The 13,787-nt window shown below is 43.8% G+C and overlaps 1 protein-coding gene across 2 annotated transcripts in view; it reads left to right on the top strand.

Annotated features, from left to right (window-relative positions):
• LOC111968963 (probable phospholipid-transporting ATPase IA) overlaps positions 1–13,787 on the top strand; it is a 37,637-nt gene that overhangs the window by 17,430 nt on the left and 6,420 nt on the right. For both annotated transcript variants that reach the window (XM_070445268.1, XM_070445269.1), the window contains exons 15-32: positions 649–731; positions 891–940; positions 1,051–1,120; positions 6,704–6,788; positions 7,203–7,342; positions 7,700–7,838; positions 7,964–8,028; positions 8,277–8,449; positions 10,622–10,805; positions 11,036–11,146; positions 11,403–11,477; positions 11,749–11,871; positions 12,160–12,238; positions 12,329–12,390; positions 12,613–12,669; positions 12,765–12,872; positions 13,035–13,123; positions 13,237–13,329. In XM_070445268.1, coding sequence (XP_070301369.1) covers positions 649–731; positions 891–940; positions 1,051–1,120; positions 6,704–6,788; positions 7,203–7,342; positions 7,700–7,838; positions 7,964–8,028; positions 8,277–8,449; positions 10,622–10,805; positions 11,036–11,146; positions 11,403–11,477; positions 11,749–11,871; positions 12,160–12,238; positions 12,329–12,390; positions 12,613–12,669; positions 12,765–12,872; positions 13,035–13,123; positions 13,237–13,329 — 1,786 coding nt within the window. The remainder of the gene's footprint in view (positions 1–648; positions 732–890; positions 941–1,050; positions 1,121–6,703; positions 6,789–7,202; positions 7,343–7,699; positions 7,839–7,963; positions 8,029–8,276; positions 8,450–10,621; positions 10,806–11,035; positions 11,147–11,402; positions 11,478–11,748; positions 11,872–12,159; positions 12,239–12,328; positions 12,391–12,612; positions 12,670–12,764; positions 12,873–13,034; positions 13,124–13,236; positions 13,330–13,787) is intronic.

Here is a 13,787-nt window from a genome sequence, read left to right as displayed (position 1 = left end):
AGATGTTAATATAGTAGAGGAGGTAGAAGAGAATGTAATATAGTAGAAGAGATGTAATATAGTAGAGGGAGGTAGAAAAGATGTATATTAGTAGAAGAGATGTAATATAGTAGAGGAGGTAGAAGAGATGTAATATAGTAGAAGTGGTGCAATATAGTAGAGGTAGAAGATGTGTAATATAGTAGAAAGAGATGTAATATAGTAGAAGAGGTGCAATATAGTAAGAGAGGTGCAATATAGTAGAGGAGGTAGAAGAGATGTAATATAGTAGAATAGATGTAATATAGTAGAGGAGGTAGAAGAGATGTAATATAGTAGAAGTGGTGCAATATAGTAGATGTAGAAGAGGTGTAATTATAGTAGAAGAGGTGCATATAGTAGAAGAGGTGCAATATAAGTAGAAGAGGTGCAATATGTAGACTTCTACTATATTACATCTCTTCTACCTCCTCTACTATATTACATCTCTTCTACCTCTTCTACTATATTACAGCTCTTTTAATATATTACAGCTCTTCTACTATTGCCTTTATGACGTTGTACAGTGTAATCTTTGATTCTAGAATGATTCTACACCTTCACTCCTGAATACGAATATCCCCAACAATCTCAAGTTTACTTATTACGATGTTCCTTTCCCCTGTCTAGATGAAGGGGCCCTGGTGAGAGCAGCCAGCAGCCTGGGCTTTGTATTCTCTGGACGAACCCCAGACTCAGTCATCATACACGCTGTAAGTGGAACCAACTTATTATGCGACGCAGAATTAGAGTTAAACAATGGTTGTTTGAATCAGACACATATATTTAGATTAATAGTTTGGATTTCTAGCTGCTATTTATGCTACATATTACTGTATAGGAACACATACCATTGTTTGTCTTTGTTACAGCTGGGAACAGAGCAAAGGTTTGAGTTGCTGAATGTCCTCGAATTTACAAGGTAGTTTTTGTATGCATTTGATGAGTCTTGTAGATGTGTCCTGTCTATTGTTGGACTGTATTTGTCTCTTGGTTCTCATTTGAAAACCCTGAACTTTACTCTTTCTTTAGTGATCGCAAAAGGATGTCGGTCATCATGCGTACACCGTCCGGGCGGATCCGACTTTACTGCAAAGGAGCGGTTAGTATGGACAACTAAGACTACACACATTTATATGTTTTATGTGTTCCTCAAAGGAAGATAATGCAACTCCAGAGTTTGCTTTTCACACATTCTCTAAAGGGCGATTGTACTTCCTGATTTGGCCTCATTTTGGATTTGGTTCATTAAGAAATGCTAGCCATGACTGAATTCAAACGTTAGTTGGTTTCGGGGTGTGGTTTGATGTGGGTGTCTCTTGTGTGTCTTCAGAGGTGGGAAGAGTTAGCCAAATCATTTCGCCAAATAACTTCAGCCAGCTGGTGTGCAACCGTGACAAAATTGGTTTCACTTTGGATAGCCCATTTCTGGGGATAGTTAGCGTCCATCAATAAATGACACATTGTAAATGGGACAATATTTTCATGTTCTTCATCTTTTAGTTTTCACATTAAATGCTTTCAATATTTGTATATGAATTTCTACAATTTCTAATCGGTTTGAGGTTAAGAGATTTGGAGCTATTGAACTTTTTCAAAACATTGTCTCATGTAATTTACTGATGGTCCCTAACTTGCTCCATAGGGATATGGAATGTCAAACTAAATTGACCATGGGCATTACATAGGAAGAAATGCTATCAAATGCTCGCAAATCTGTTTTGTACAAGACTGACTTTATGACCAAAAATATCCTATTTACACTTTGTAGTCAATTTTGACACTAGAATAAATGTTTCTGACTCATATTGATGACACATAGGGGAAGTTGCTTTTTAGTGGCAGTCGCTCTTTAAAGCATTAACTGACATGCTTGTTGTTGGGTTGTTCCACCAATTAGGTGCCTTTTTGGGGGGAAAACTAAAACATTTTATTTCACCTAATTAAAAAATTCTGTCAACTTAATAAAACTTGTTTTCTCCCTTATCAAGACGTTAAATAAAAAAAAGTACTATATTAAGTGTCAAATAAAATAACAAGGTTGACAATAGCATCTTAAATCATCCATTAATCCCCTTTTGACAGGGGGAATGGAAGCTTGTTGTGTGCAACAGGGAGAGGCAATTGAATGCAAGCTTCACCAAAACATTTTAAATTGTTAAAACAGTCCTAGCCTGTTTATTTATGGGTAACAGCGTTGACGTGTTATGTTCGGCCCGCTCAGTTTTCCATCACAAAACACCAGAAAATTGCCAAAAAGAGTAGAACCAGCTCACCTGGTTTTACACCTATGATTTGACTTTTAATGTTCAATGTTTCTTTTGAAAAATGTATTTAAAAAAAATAAATAAATGATAGTTTCAGCATATTAAAACCAGAGTTCGGTTCACGTAACAGGGTTGAGCTTAAAATGAGTAGCAGGTTGTTGTTTTACATTTTAAAATGAATCACTAATAACAGGAAATAAATAATAATCTCCAGAAATGACTTTGTCAAAGCAACAAAATAACTGTGGCTTTACAATGATGGTGAAAACATGGAGAAATGTTGGGCTTAAGTGGGTTAAAATCTTCCTTGAAAACACAGAGGATGCACAGAAGGACATGTCAAAATGCAGAATATTGATTCATATTAAAATCTGATTTATTGAATTTTCCATGTGGTCTATGTTAAAGGGCACTTCATTTCATATAACAGGCTTTTTAAAAATGTATTTGTGCACAATTTCTACTTAAAATATAATTTCATTCAAAGGGACGCAAAAGGCACTCATTTTGTGGAATGACCCTGTTATGTACTCAGATTTATAAAAAGGGAAGCCAGCTCTATAGCAACTTCGTCCCTTACCCTGGTTCTTTGAACACTTAGTCAACTACTGTCTGCTCCCCCTGCACTGTCAGTAAGACCTCACCACTTCAGCCTCCTGCACCATCGGAGATGCAACAATGGCAGGACTTGTGTACGTGGTCATTCTCTTGTCTGTGGCAGGTGTTCTGGGACAAAACGATGTGAGGAGTTTCTGTGCCTTGAAGGGGTCATCGGTGGATCTGCCCTGTCCTCTCAGCTAATCCCAGTTGGAGTTGAGTCACAGGAAAAAGTCTGGTGTAATCAATAGGTGAAGGGTGGACCTTTTTTTTATTTTTATTATTTTTAGATCTGAAACAGGATCGACGGTATGCAAGTCGTGTGGAGTTACCGTGGGACTAGAAAGGAGGACTGCACCCTGACCATCAGACCTGAGAAAAGGTGATAAACACAACGTATTACTTAAAACCTACAAGTCGGGTTGGAAAGATGGCTCAGGTGGAGTCGCCCTCTCTGTCACAGACCTGCAGGTGATAAGGTGGAATATACTGAACTGTAGCATCACCAGCACTCTGATTGGAAACCCCACCGACATCTGGTACTACAATGGACAACATGACTATATGAGAGCACTTCCCCTTTTACTTCATCTCCCGCTACCATTTGTGGACAAAATTTAAATCCAGCTACTCGTGTGCTGTAAAAGGCCATGGATATCTCCACTCTCCTGCAGTGTGTCTTTATGATCAAGACTTTTGGAGCGTCAGTTACACCAAGAGGAGTATCTTTGCCTTGAGGGGCTCATATGTGGCCAAATCCAGTATTTACACACATCCCAGTCATTACACAGAACAAGGTTCATGTTGGTTTTTAAAGAAGAATTCTGAAGATCTGAGGCCGTTTGGAATACCATGGGAACAATGGGAGTGACTCCATCCTGGCAATTTAAAGGCCTGAGAGAGAGTGACTCAGCTGAGGTACAGGTTCAGATTAGGAACGACACATTCACTTTCTGAGGAATATGCTGGCAGTCCTGGGGTTATCCTGACTGTCACAGACCTCCTGTTAGCGATGGATCCTACGTCTGTGTCCGAGGAGGAGAGAGTTGTCCTAAGATGCAGTATGAAATGTACTCTGGATCTCAACACAAACTTTATTTGGTATAAGAACAGACAGCCTGTACCAAAGAATGATGCCTACTCCATCAGCCTGTACCTAGACCCAGTAAGCGTTGAGGATACAGGCCGCTACTCCTGTGCTGTAAAGGGCCGTGAGGATCTCCACTCTCCTGAAGAGACTCAATGTCAGATACGGCCCAAAAAACACCTTTTGTGTCAATCAGTCCCTCTGGTGAAATAGTAGAGGGCAGTTCAGTGACTGAGCTGCAGCAGTGATGCCAACCCACCAGTGGACATTTTATACTTGTTGTATTTCAATAATACAACTTTGCGAAGTGTATTCGGACACAGTTATCGCATCACTAACGTCAGGTCTGAGGACAGTGGACAATACCATTGTGATGCCAAGAATGAAAGAGGATTGATGAACTCCAAGCGCTGAGATGATCATTGTAGCATCTCTCCAGACTCCAGTGTTTTCCTGGGTTCCTGTGGTGGGGGCGGGGGTCTGTCCTGGATGCTGGAGCTCTTCTAGTCCTCATCTGCTGGATTCTGAAGAGGAAGGTCCACAGGAGGAGGTGATACCATAACAGTCACACATAGTGTTCACCCTAACCCCAACAATGACACGTACACAGCTCTGAACATAAGGGTCCAGGTCCCTTGAGTACGACACACTGGCAAGTGTGAGGGACTACGCCATTGACATGCACACATCTCCTCAGAGAGATGCTCAACCCCCAGTGTATAAGAACATGCAGAGGAGAGGATCACCACAGGACCCGGACTGAAGAGGATCACCACAGAACCCGGACTGAAGAGGATCGCCACAGGACCCGGACTGAAGAGGATCACCACAGGACCCGGACTGAAGAGGATCACCACAGGACCCGGACTGAAGAGGATCACCACAGGACCCGGACTGAAGAGGATCGCCACAGGACCCGGACTGAAGAGGATCGCCACAGGACCCGGACTGAAGAGGATCCCCACAGGACCCGGACTGAAGAGGATCCCCACAGGACCCGGACTGAAGAGGATCCCCACAGGACCCGGANGAGGATCCCCACAGGACCCGGACTGAAGAGGATCCCCACAGGACCCGGACTGAAGAGGATCCCCACAGGACCCGGACTGAAGAGGATCCCCACAGAACATGGACTGAAGAGGATCCCCACAGAACATGGACTGAAGAGGATCACCACAGGACCCGGACTGAAGAGGATCACCACAGGACCCGGACTGAAGAGGATCACCACAGGACCCGGACTGAAGGGCCTTGGCACAGAGAGTCACTGCAACAAGCCAAAGCTAGTCCTAACATTTATCTACCCCTGCTATCGTAACGACCTATCTGGAAGTTTTATTTTATTTGTTATTGAATATTGAATTTTAATTATCTTCTCTTGAAATTCTCATTATCTATGTTGATGAATGCAGTATATTGGATTATGTAGCCTACATATTTATGTCTATAGTAGTTTATGTTCTAACGTTGGGATTTGCTATTTCCGCATTTTTTTATTACAACCTACTTTTCTCAGCTGCTAAAAGTGGTTTATATTAGTAAAAGCCTTTTAATGTTTTTTGCTTCTGGAACAAATTGCTCTTGATATACACTGAGGCCAGTTTATTAGGTACACCACCACGTTCACAAATGATTCGCTCCTACAGACAGTGAGTCGTGGCCGTGGCTTGCTATAGAAAGCAGGCATTGAGACATTCAGTCACTGTTCGATTGAACGTTAGAATGGGCAAAACGAGTGACCTAAGCGACATTGAGTGTGGTATGATCGTCGCTGTCAGGCACACCGGTTCCAGAATCTCAGAAACGGACGGCCTCCTGGGCTTTTCACACACAACAGTGTCTAGGGTTTACCGGGATTGGACAAACAAAAGACATCCAGTCAGCGGCAGTCCTGTGGGTGAAAACAGCTCGTTGATGAGAGGTTGAAGGAGAATGGCAAGAGTCATGGAAGCTAACAGGCGTCCCACAAACGGGCAAATAACGGCACAGTACAACAGTGGTGTGCAGAACGACATCTCGAAACGCACAACTCGTCGGATGGGCTATTGCAGCAGACGACCACACCGGGTTCCACTCATATCAGCTAAAAACAAGGCTCGAGTGGGCACGCGATCACACTCACTGGACAATTGAGGAGTTGAAAAACATTGCCTGGTCTGATGAATCTCGGTTCCTGTTGTCATGCTGATGGCAGAGTCGGGATTAAGCGTCAGCAACATGAGTCCATGGCTCCATCCTGCCTGGTGTCAACGGTACAGGCTGGTGGGGATGGTGTAATGGTTTGGGTCCCTTGATACCAATTGAGCAACGTTTGAACTCCACATCGTATCTGAACATAGAATCCATGCCCTGAAGAATTCAGGTTGCTCTGGAGACAAAGGGGTGTCTGACCCGGTACATAATAAACTGGTCACTGAGTGTAAATTATATATTTTGTTGCTTTCAGATACAATGCATTTGAAGAAAGAAAAAAAATCTTTGCCATATTGTTCTTTCTCATGATAGTTTTCTTATTCTATTACAAACTATTAATGAGGACCTTTTGGAAAAATTCAGTGTAAATTAAATGCATGTTGTAAATTAGCTCAAAGTTAAATGTTTCGAAATATACAAAAAAAGAAAACGAGTTTGCAGCAGTACAATGTCCATTTGTGGTAAAAAACAGTTATGATATCTTGCACATTCAAATAATTAGCCACGTTTGTTGCAACAATCTGGGTGTGTTTTCTGACAGGACTCTGTCATCTACGAGAGACTGGCGGACAGCTCCAAGTACAAAGACATCACTCTCAACCACCTGGAACAGTTTGCCACAGAGGGTGAGCTAGAGTTTCACTGTTCTCACGCATTCCAATGGCATTGTTATAGAGTAGGACTAGCTAGCCAATGAACCCCTTCACATGCAAGTATAGTGTTGTAATTTAATGTTGTCGTTATGATCTGGTTAGATCTGATAGGTTTAACCTATATGGTCATAGCTCCACCTTGCCCTCTGATTGGCTGGGCTGAATTTTCACTGTTTCTTATACTTATCCAATTCTCTCAGATCTGTACTGTACAGGAGCATTGTATCATCTGTCTCTCTCTGTGTCTCTCTCTGTGTCTCTCTCTGTGTCTCTCTCTGTGTCTCTCTCTGTGTCTCTCTCTGTGTCTCGCTCTGTGTGTCTCTCTGTGTGTCTCTCTGTGTGTCTCTCTCTGTGTCTCTCTCTGTGTCTCTGTGTGTGTTTTGTCAGGACTAAGGACGTTGTGTTACGCTGTGACCAACATCTCAGATGAGTCATACGAGCAGTGGGCTGAGTTGTACCAGAGAGCCGCCACCTCCCTTGCCAACCGAGCTCTGAAAATGGAGGAGAGTTATGAGCTCATCGAGAGGGTAACCAATAGAAGAACCCTGTCTTTACAATAAACTAAAGACACACCGTAGACACCGTGTTTTTTTCTAAAGGACCCTGTGCCTTCTGGCTGTCAGAAAATACTATCATAAAGCGACAGCGTTTCCCGTAAGACGATACAAAATGGATTATTTCAAGAGTTTATGATGTAGCTACGATGTGGCATTGGTGTAGTCTGCCTCCATATCTTTATGTGCTTGATTTAAGCTTGACGGAAAGCAGGGTGGGAAGAATTTTGTACTTTTTGCCGCTGCTCCACTGGTTCCATTGGACCAGGTAAGCTATATCAAGTGCACCTCAAGTATTTGAAAAGTATTTTACTTGTATTTTTTTCCCAGAACCTGCAGTTGCTTGGTGCCACGGCCATAGAGGACAAGCTACAAGACAAAGTCCCCGAAACCATAGAGACTCTGCTCAGAGCTGGCATCAAGATCTGGATCCTCACCGGAGACAAGCAGGAGACTGCCATCAATATAGGTGAGGAGGCACACACACACACACAACTCCACCTGCCAGTACACACTAAAAGTGCTCAGACCCACTTAGGTCCACTATAGATCAGTACCATCAAATGACATCCTTCTTACCCTCTGCCTCTCAAGGTCACTCATGTAGGCTGCTGAGGAAGAACATGGGGCTGTTGGTCGTGAACGAGGAGACACTGGAAGTAAGTGTCAATCCCAATCTCGCCCTCCTGTCGTCAACAACAGAAAACAAAACACAACAACTGGATATGAGGCCTTTTCTGTTCTGAGCATGTCGTTCATAAATGTGTTATTATGACGCTAACAACACCACGGCCCAGAATTCCATTCCCAGAGGAACCGTATGTACGAAAACATCTATGTACTGTAAGTTGCTTTGTATAAAGGCATCTGCTAAATGGCATACATTCAATAACTTACTATATCTTAGGGGACGCGAGCGGCCTTGGGTCATCACTGTGGCATGCTGGGAGAGGCGCTCCACAGGGAGAACGACGTTGCCTTGGTGATGGACGGCGAGACGCTGAAGTACGCCCTCAGCTTAGAGGTGCGCCAGTACTTCCTGGACCTGGCCCTATCCTGCAAGGCCGTCATCTGCTGCAGGTAGCCAATCACAGCATAGGAGCCCTCCATTCAGGCTGTTGCTATGAATTACAACTGAAGTTACAGTAGCATGGCATGTTACTTCATAAAGGGTTCATAGAAAGTGGACAAGCAGTTTATAGACTAAGTCATTGGTTCAAAGAGGAATTATTAATAGTTTGTCATAAACAGCCAAACAATCTCTTCAAGTGGTGTGATCATCTCACGGTTTCAAGGATTGAAAATGACAATCACGCAAATTCAACCAATGAGAACCCTCCATAAAACACTACAACCTGGTGTGTAGACTAGACAGTCAACAGGTAACACTGGTGTGTAGACTAGACAGTCAATAGGTAACACTGGTGTTGCTAGACTAGACAGTCAATAGGTAACACTGGTGTGTAGACTAGACAGTCAATAGGTAACAGCTGGTTGGTAGGACTAGACAGTCAATAGGAACACTGGTGTGTAGACTAGACAGTCAATAGGTAACACTGGTGTGTAGACTAGACAGTAATAGGTAACACTGGTGTGTAGACTAGACAGTCAACAGGTAACACTGGTGTGTAGACTAGACAGTCAATAGGTAACACTGGTGTGTAGACTAGACAGTCAATAGGTAACACTGGTGTGTAGACTAGACAGTCAACTAGGTAACACTGGTGTGTAGACTAGACAGTCAATAGGTAACATGGTGTGTAGACTGACATCAACAGGTAACACTGGTGTGTAGACTAGACAGTCAACAGGTAACACTGGTGTGTAGACTAGACAGTCAACAGGTAACACTGGTGTGTAGACTAGACAGTCAACAGGTAACACTTGGCTGTGTAGGGAACTAGACAGTCAACAGGTAACACTGGTGTGTAGACTAAGACAGTTCAACAGGTAACACTGGTGTGTAGACTAGACAGTCAAAACAGGTAACACTGGGGTGTAGACTAGACAGTCAATAGTAACACTGTTGTAGACTAGACAGTCATAGTAGCAAAGTTCATGTCATTGTTACTCCTCAATATAAAAACATTGACAGACAGATGACAGAGTAAGACACTATAAACCAGGCCCTCTCCAACCCTGTTTCCTGGAGAACCACCCTCCTGTAGGTTTTCACTCCAACCTTGTTCCTGGAGGACATACCCTCCTGTTCCTTCAACTCCAGTTGTAACTAACCTGATTCAGCTAATTATTACAATCGGGTGCACTAGATTAGGGTTGGATTGAAAACCTACAGGACGGTATCTCTTCACAGGGAACAGGGTTGGAGTGAAAACCTACAGGACGGTATCTCTCCAGGAAACAGGGTTTGGAGTGAAAACTACAGGACGGTATCCTCCCAGGAACAGGGTTGGAGTGAAAACCTACAGGACCGGTATCTCTTCCAGAACAAAGGGAGTGAACTGGACGTATCTCTGAAGGGGAGCAACCTACAGGACGGATATCTCTCCAGGAACAGGGTTGGAGTGAAACACAAGTACTCTCCAGAAACATGGGACTACAGAGGTATCTACTCCCATGGTAACATACAGGAGGTTCTTTGGAGAGTGAAAACCTACAGGACGTATCTCTCCAGGAACAGGGTTGGAGTGAAAACCTTACAGGACGTATACTCCAGAGAAAGGGTTGGAGTGAAAACCTACAGGACGGTATCCTCCAGCGAAGCAGGGTTTGGAGTGAAAAACCTACAGGCGGTATCTCTCCAGGAACAGGGTTGGAGCTGAAAACCTACAGGACGGTATCTCTCGCAGTAGTGAAAACCTACAGAGGTGTTCGGAACAGTTGAGTAAAAACCTACAGGACGGTATCTCTCCAGAGAACAGGGTTTGGAGTTGGAAAACCTACAGGAGGTATCTCTACAGGAACAGGGGCTTGAGTGAACACCTTACAGGACGGTATCTCTCCAGGAACAGGCGTTGGAGTGAAAACCTACAGGACGGTATCTCTCCAGGAACAGGGTTGGAGTGAAAACCTACAGGAGGTTAGTTCTCCAGGAACAGGGTTGGAGTGAAAACCTACAGGACGGTATCTCTCCAGGAACAGGGTTGGAGTGAAAACCTACAGGAAGGTATCTCTACAGGAACAGGGTTGGAGTGAACACCTACAGGACGGTATCTCTCCAGGAACAGGGTTGAAGAGCCCTGCTAGAAACAATCATATTCAGTGATGGTTCAATATCACATGTGTCCCCAGGGTGTCTCCACTGCAGAAGTCGGAGGTGGTGGACCTGGTCAAGAGGCAGGTGAAGGTGATCACCCTGGCAGTCGGTGACGGTGCCAACGACGTGGGCATGATCCAGACGGCTCACGTTGGCGTGGGCATCTCTGGCAACGAGGGCCTGCAGGCCGCCAACTCCTCCGACTACTCTATCGCCCAGGTAACCCCTCTATCACCTTAACACATCAATACTTCTGAATGTATTTGAAGACTGGTTTTTAGGGGGCAATAATATCATTTATGGCATTATTTAACAAGGGCAAATCGCCGATTTGATCATGTGGATATCACCTAACCCTAATACGTGGCATCTGGTCTCTGTCTCTGTCTCGCTCCGTCTGTCTATGTCTCTCTTTCTGTCTCTCTCTGTTTCGTTCCCTGTCTTTTCAGTTTAAGTACCTGAGGAATCTTCTTCTAGTCCATGGGGCGTGGAACTACAACCGAGTGTCCAAATGCATCCTGTACTGTTTCTACAAGAACATAGTGTTGTACATCATAGAGGTAGGGCTGCTTCAGTAGGGCCGCACAATTCTGGTAACTTTCACAAAAGGTCCAGAGTTTCCAGAAGTCCCAGTTGGAAGATTCCCAGAATTAGGAAGGAATAAGCAGGAAATCATCCAACCAGGTTTTTTTCTTTTTCTTCTAATGTCTCGTTGGGATTTTGTGAAAGTTCCCAGAATTCTGCAACCCTTTGAGGTCAACATGGATGTCAGTGTGTAACAGAGAACCTCAGTCACTCATTCATCTTGTTTTTCAGATCTGGTTTGCGATCGTGAACGGGTTCTCTGGTCAGATTCTATTTGAACGTTGGTGCATTGGTCTTTACAATGTGGTAAGTGTGTGTACACTCCTTAATTCACTCCTTACATGGAGTTCTCCCTGATTTACCCCCTAGTAAAATATGAATGTATCACTTTTTAGTCTTTTTGTGTGTGTGTGTGTGTGTGTGTGTGTGTGTGTGTGTGTGTGTGTGTGTGTGTGTGTGTGTGTGTGTGTGTGTGTGTGTGTGTGTGTGTGTGTGTGTGTGTGTGTGTGTGTGTGTGTGTGTGTGTGTGTGTGTGTGTGTGTGTGTGTGTGTGTGTGTGTGTGTGTGTGTGAGACAGATCTTCACAGCGATGCCTCCTCTGGCCCTGGGTATATTTGAGCGCTGCTGCAAGAAAGAGAACATGCTAAAATACCCAGAACTCTACAAGACCTCCCAGAACGCACTGGGTTTCAACACCAAGGTACACCCTCCACCCATTAACCCCGGACATTATCGCCTTGTGAAAAGGAGACGAGAGGCCATTCTCATTTATCAATCGTGAGCAGCACGAATTTGGGCGTGTAACATTTGCATAATAATTTTTTTCCCACATTTCAACATTTGGGCATTTTACCAAGTTTTCAAAGATAAACAGATAAACGAACAATGCCTGCACAATCAAATGTTTATAGCATTAGGGTCTTAAGGTCCATTTGGAAGTTGGAACTAGGCCCTCTTTGTTCATATGTTTCCCCCTGTCCCACTGCAGGTGTTCTGGGCTCACTGTCTCAACGGCCTCCTCCACTCTGTCATCCTCTTCTGGCTACCCCTGCTGATGTTCCAGCACGGTATGCTGTGTGTGTCTGTCCTGTCTGTCTAGCTGTCTCGGTCCGTTTTAGTATTAAGCAGTCCTGCATGTTTGGTTTCTTTTATTCCAGATACTGTGTCTTGGAACGGGAAGACTCCAGACTATCTTCTCTTAGGAAATATGGTTTACACGGTAGGTTGACTGCATGCCCAAAAGAAAGGTCTGGTTTGTTTTTGGATAGCCTTCCCAGCTCTCAATGAAATATCTGAAAACACTTTGGTAAATTGTTTCTGAATTTAGTATACACACAGTAGCAAGACTTCGATAGAGACACGACACCTCTGATTTTCTATATCCTCATGAAATGTTGCCTGGTAAAGTGACTTGGTGTTTTCTCTCTTCTCCGTCCCCCAGTTTGTGGTGATAACCGTTTGTCTCAAAGCTGGACTGGAGACTTCATCGTGGACACTGGTGGGTTCAGTAGGCTTCCCATTTCTGTCATTCAGAATATGAGAAACCATTGCAAAGTGTGTTTTTCCTGACCTGCTCTGTTGCTCCCTCTGTAGTTCAGTCACATAGCCATCTGGGGCAGTGTGTTCCTGTGGGTGTTGTTCTTCTGGCTCTACTCCACCTGGTGGCCAGCTATAGCTATTGCACCAGACATGTCTGGTCAGGTAAAGTACGGATCACTCTATGTCCAACAATATGCATTTGTTGGACAAATGTGTTGCACAATATGCAACACAGAAGCAAACTTACTATTCACGTGTTTGAAAGTTTTAAGTGTGTGTGTGTGTGTGTGTGTCTGTGTGTGTGTGTGTGTGTGTGTGTTGCAGGCAGAGATGCTGTTCACCTCAGGAGTGTTCTGGATGAGTCTCCTCTTCATCCCTGCCACCTCACTGCTGTTTGACGTGGCGTTCAGAGTGTGAGTCCAGACCTTAATACATACAGTACTAGCTTCCGAGGAACAACTACGCTTTAAACAGCCCTTTCATTCTATGATATAATTGTACATCTCTCTCTCGCTCTCTCGCTCAGGGTAAAGAGGTCTTTCTGGAAGAACCTGGTTGATGAGGTGCAGGAGCTGGAGGCTAAGGCTCAGGACCCTGGAGTAGTGGTTCATGGGAAAAGGTGTTTTTATACCGTCTAATTGTATTGAAAAAATAAAAATGTCACATGCGCCGAATACAACAAGTGTAGACCTTACAGTGAAATGCTGAATACAACAAGTGAAATGCTGGATACACCGGTGTAGACCTTACAGAGTGATGCTGAATTACAACAAGTGTAGACCTTACAGTGAAAATGCTGAATACAACAAGTGTAGACCTTACAGTGAAATGCCTTACTTAGCAAGCTTCTTAACCAACAATCAGTTTAAGAAGAAAAAAAAAGTAAGAGATAAGAATAACAAATAATTAAAGAGCAGCAGTAAATAGAACAATAGCGGAGCTATACAACAGGGTTACCGTTTACAGATCAATGTGTGCTATAGCCTTTTTTGTGTCTGATGTTACTTTCGCTCTCTCTCTCTCTGTCGTCGTGTGGGTTTTGTTGTGTGTGTGGTGTGATGTTGTGTGTTGTGTGAT

This window comes from Salvelinus sp. IW2-2015, linkage group LG9 (genome assembly GCF_002910315.2).
Source record: "Salvelinus sp. IW2-2015 linkage group LG9, ASM291031v2, whole genome shotgun sequence".
NCBI classification, from domain to species: Eukaryota; Metazoa; Chordata; class Actinopteri; order Salmoniformes; family Salmonidae; genus Salvelinus; species Salvelinus sp. IW2-2015.
This window is presented reverse-complemented; position numbering and strand designations above follow the sequence as displayed.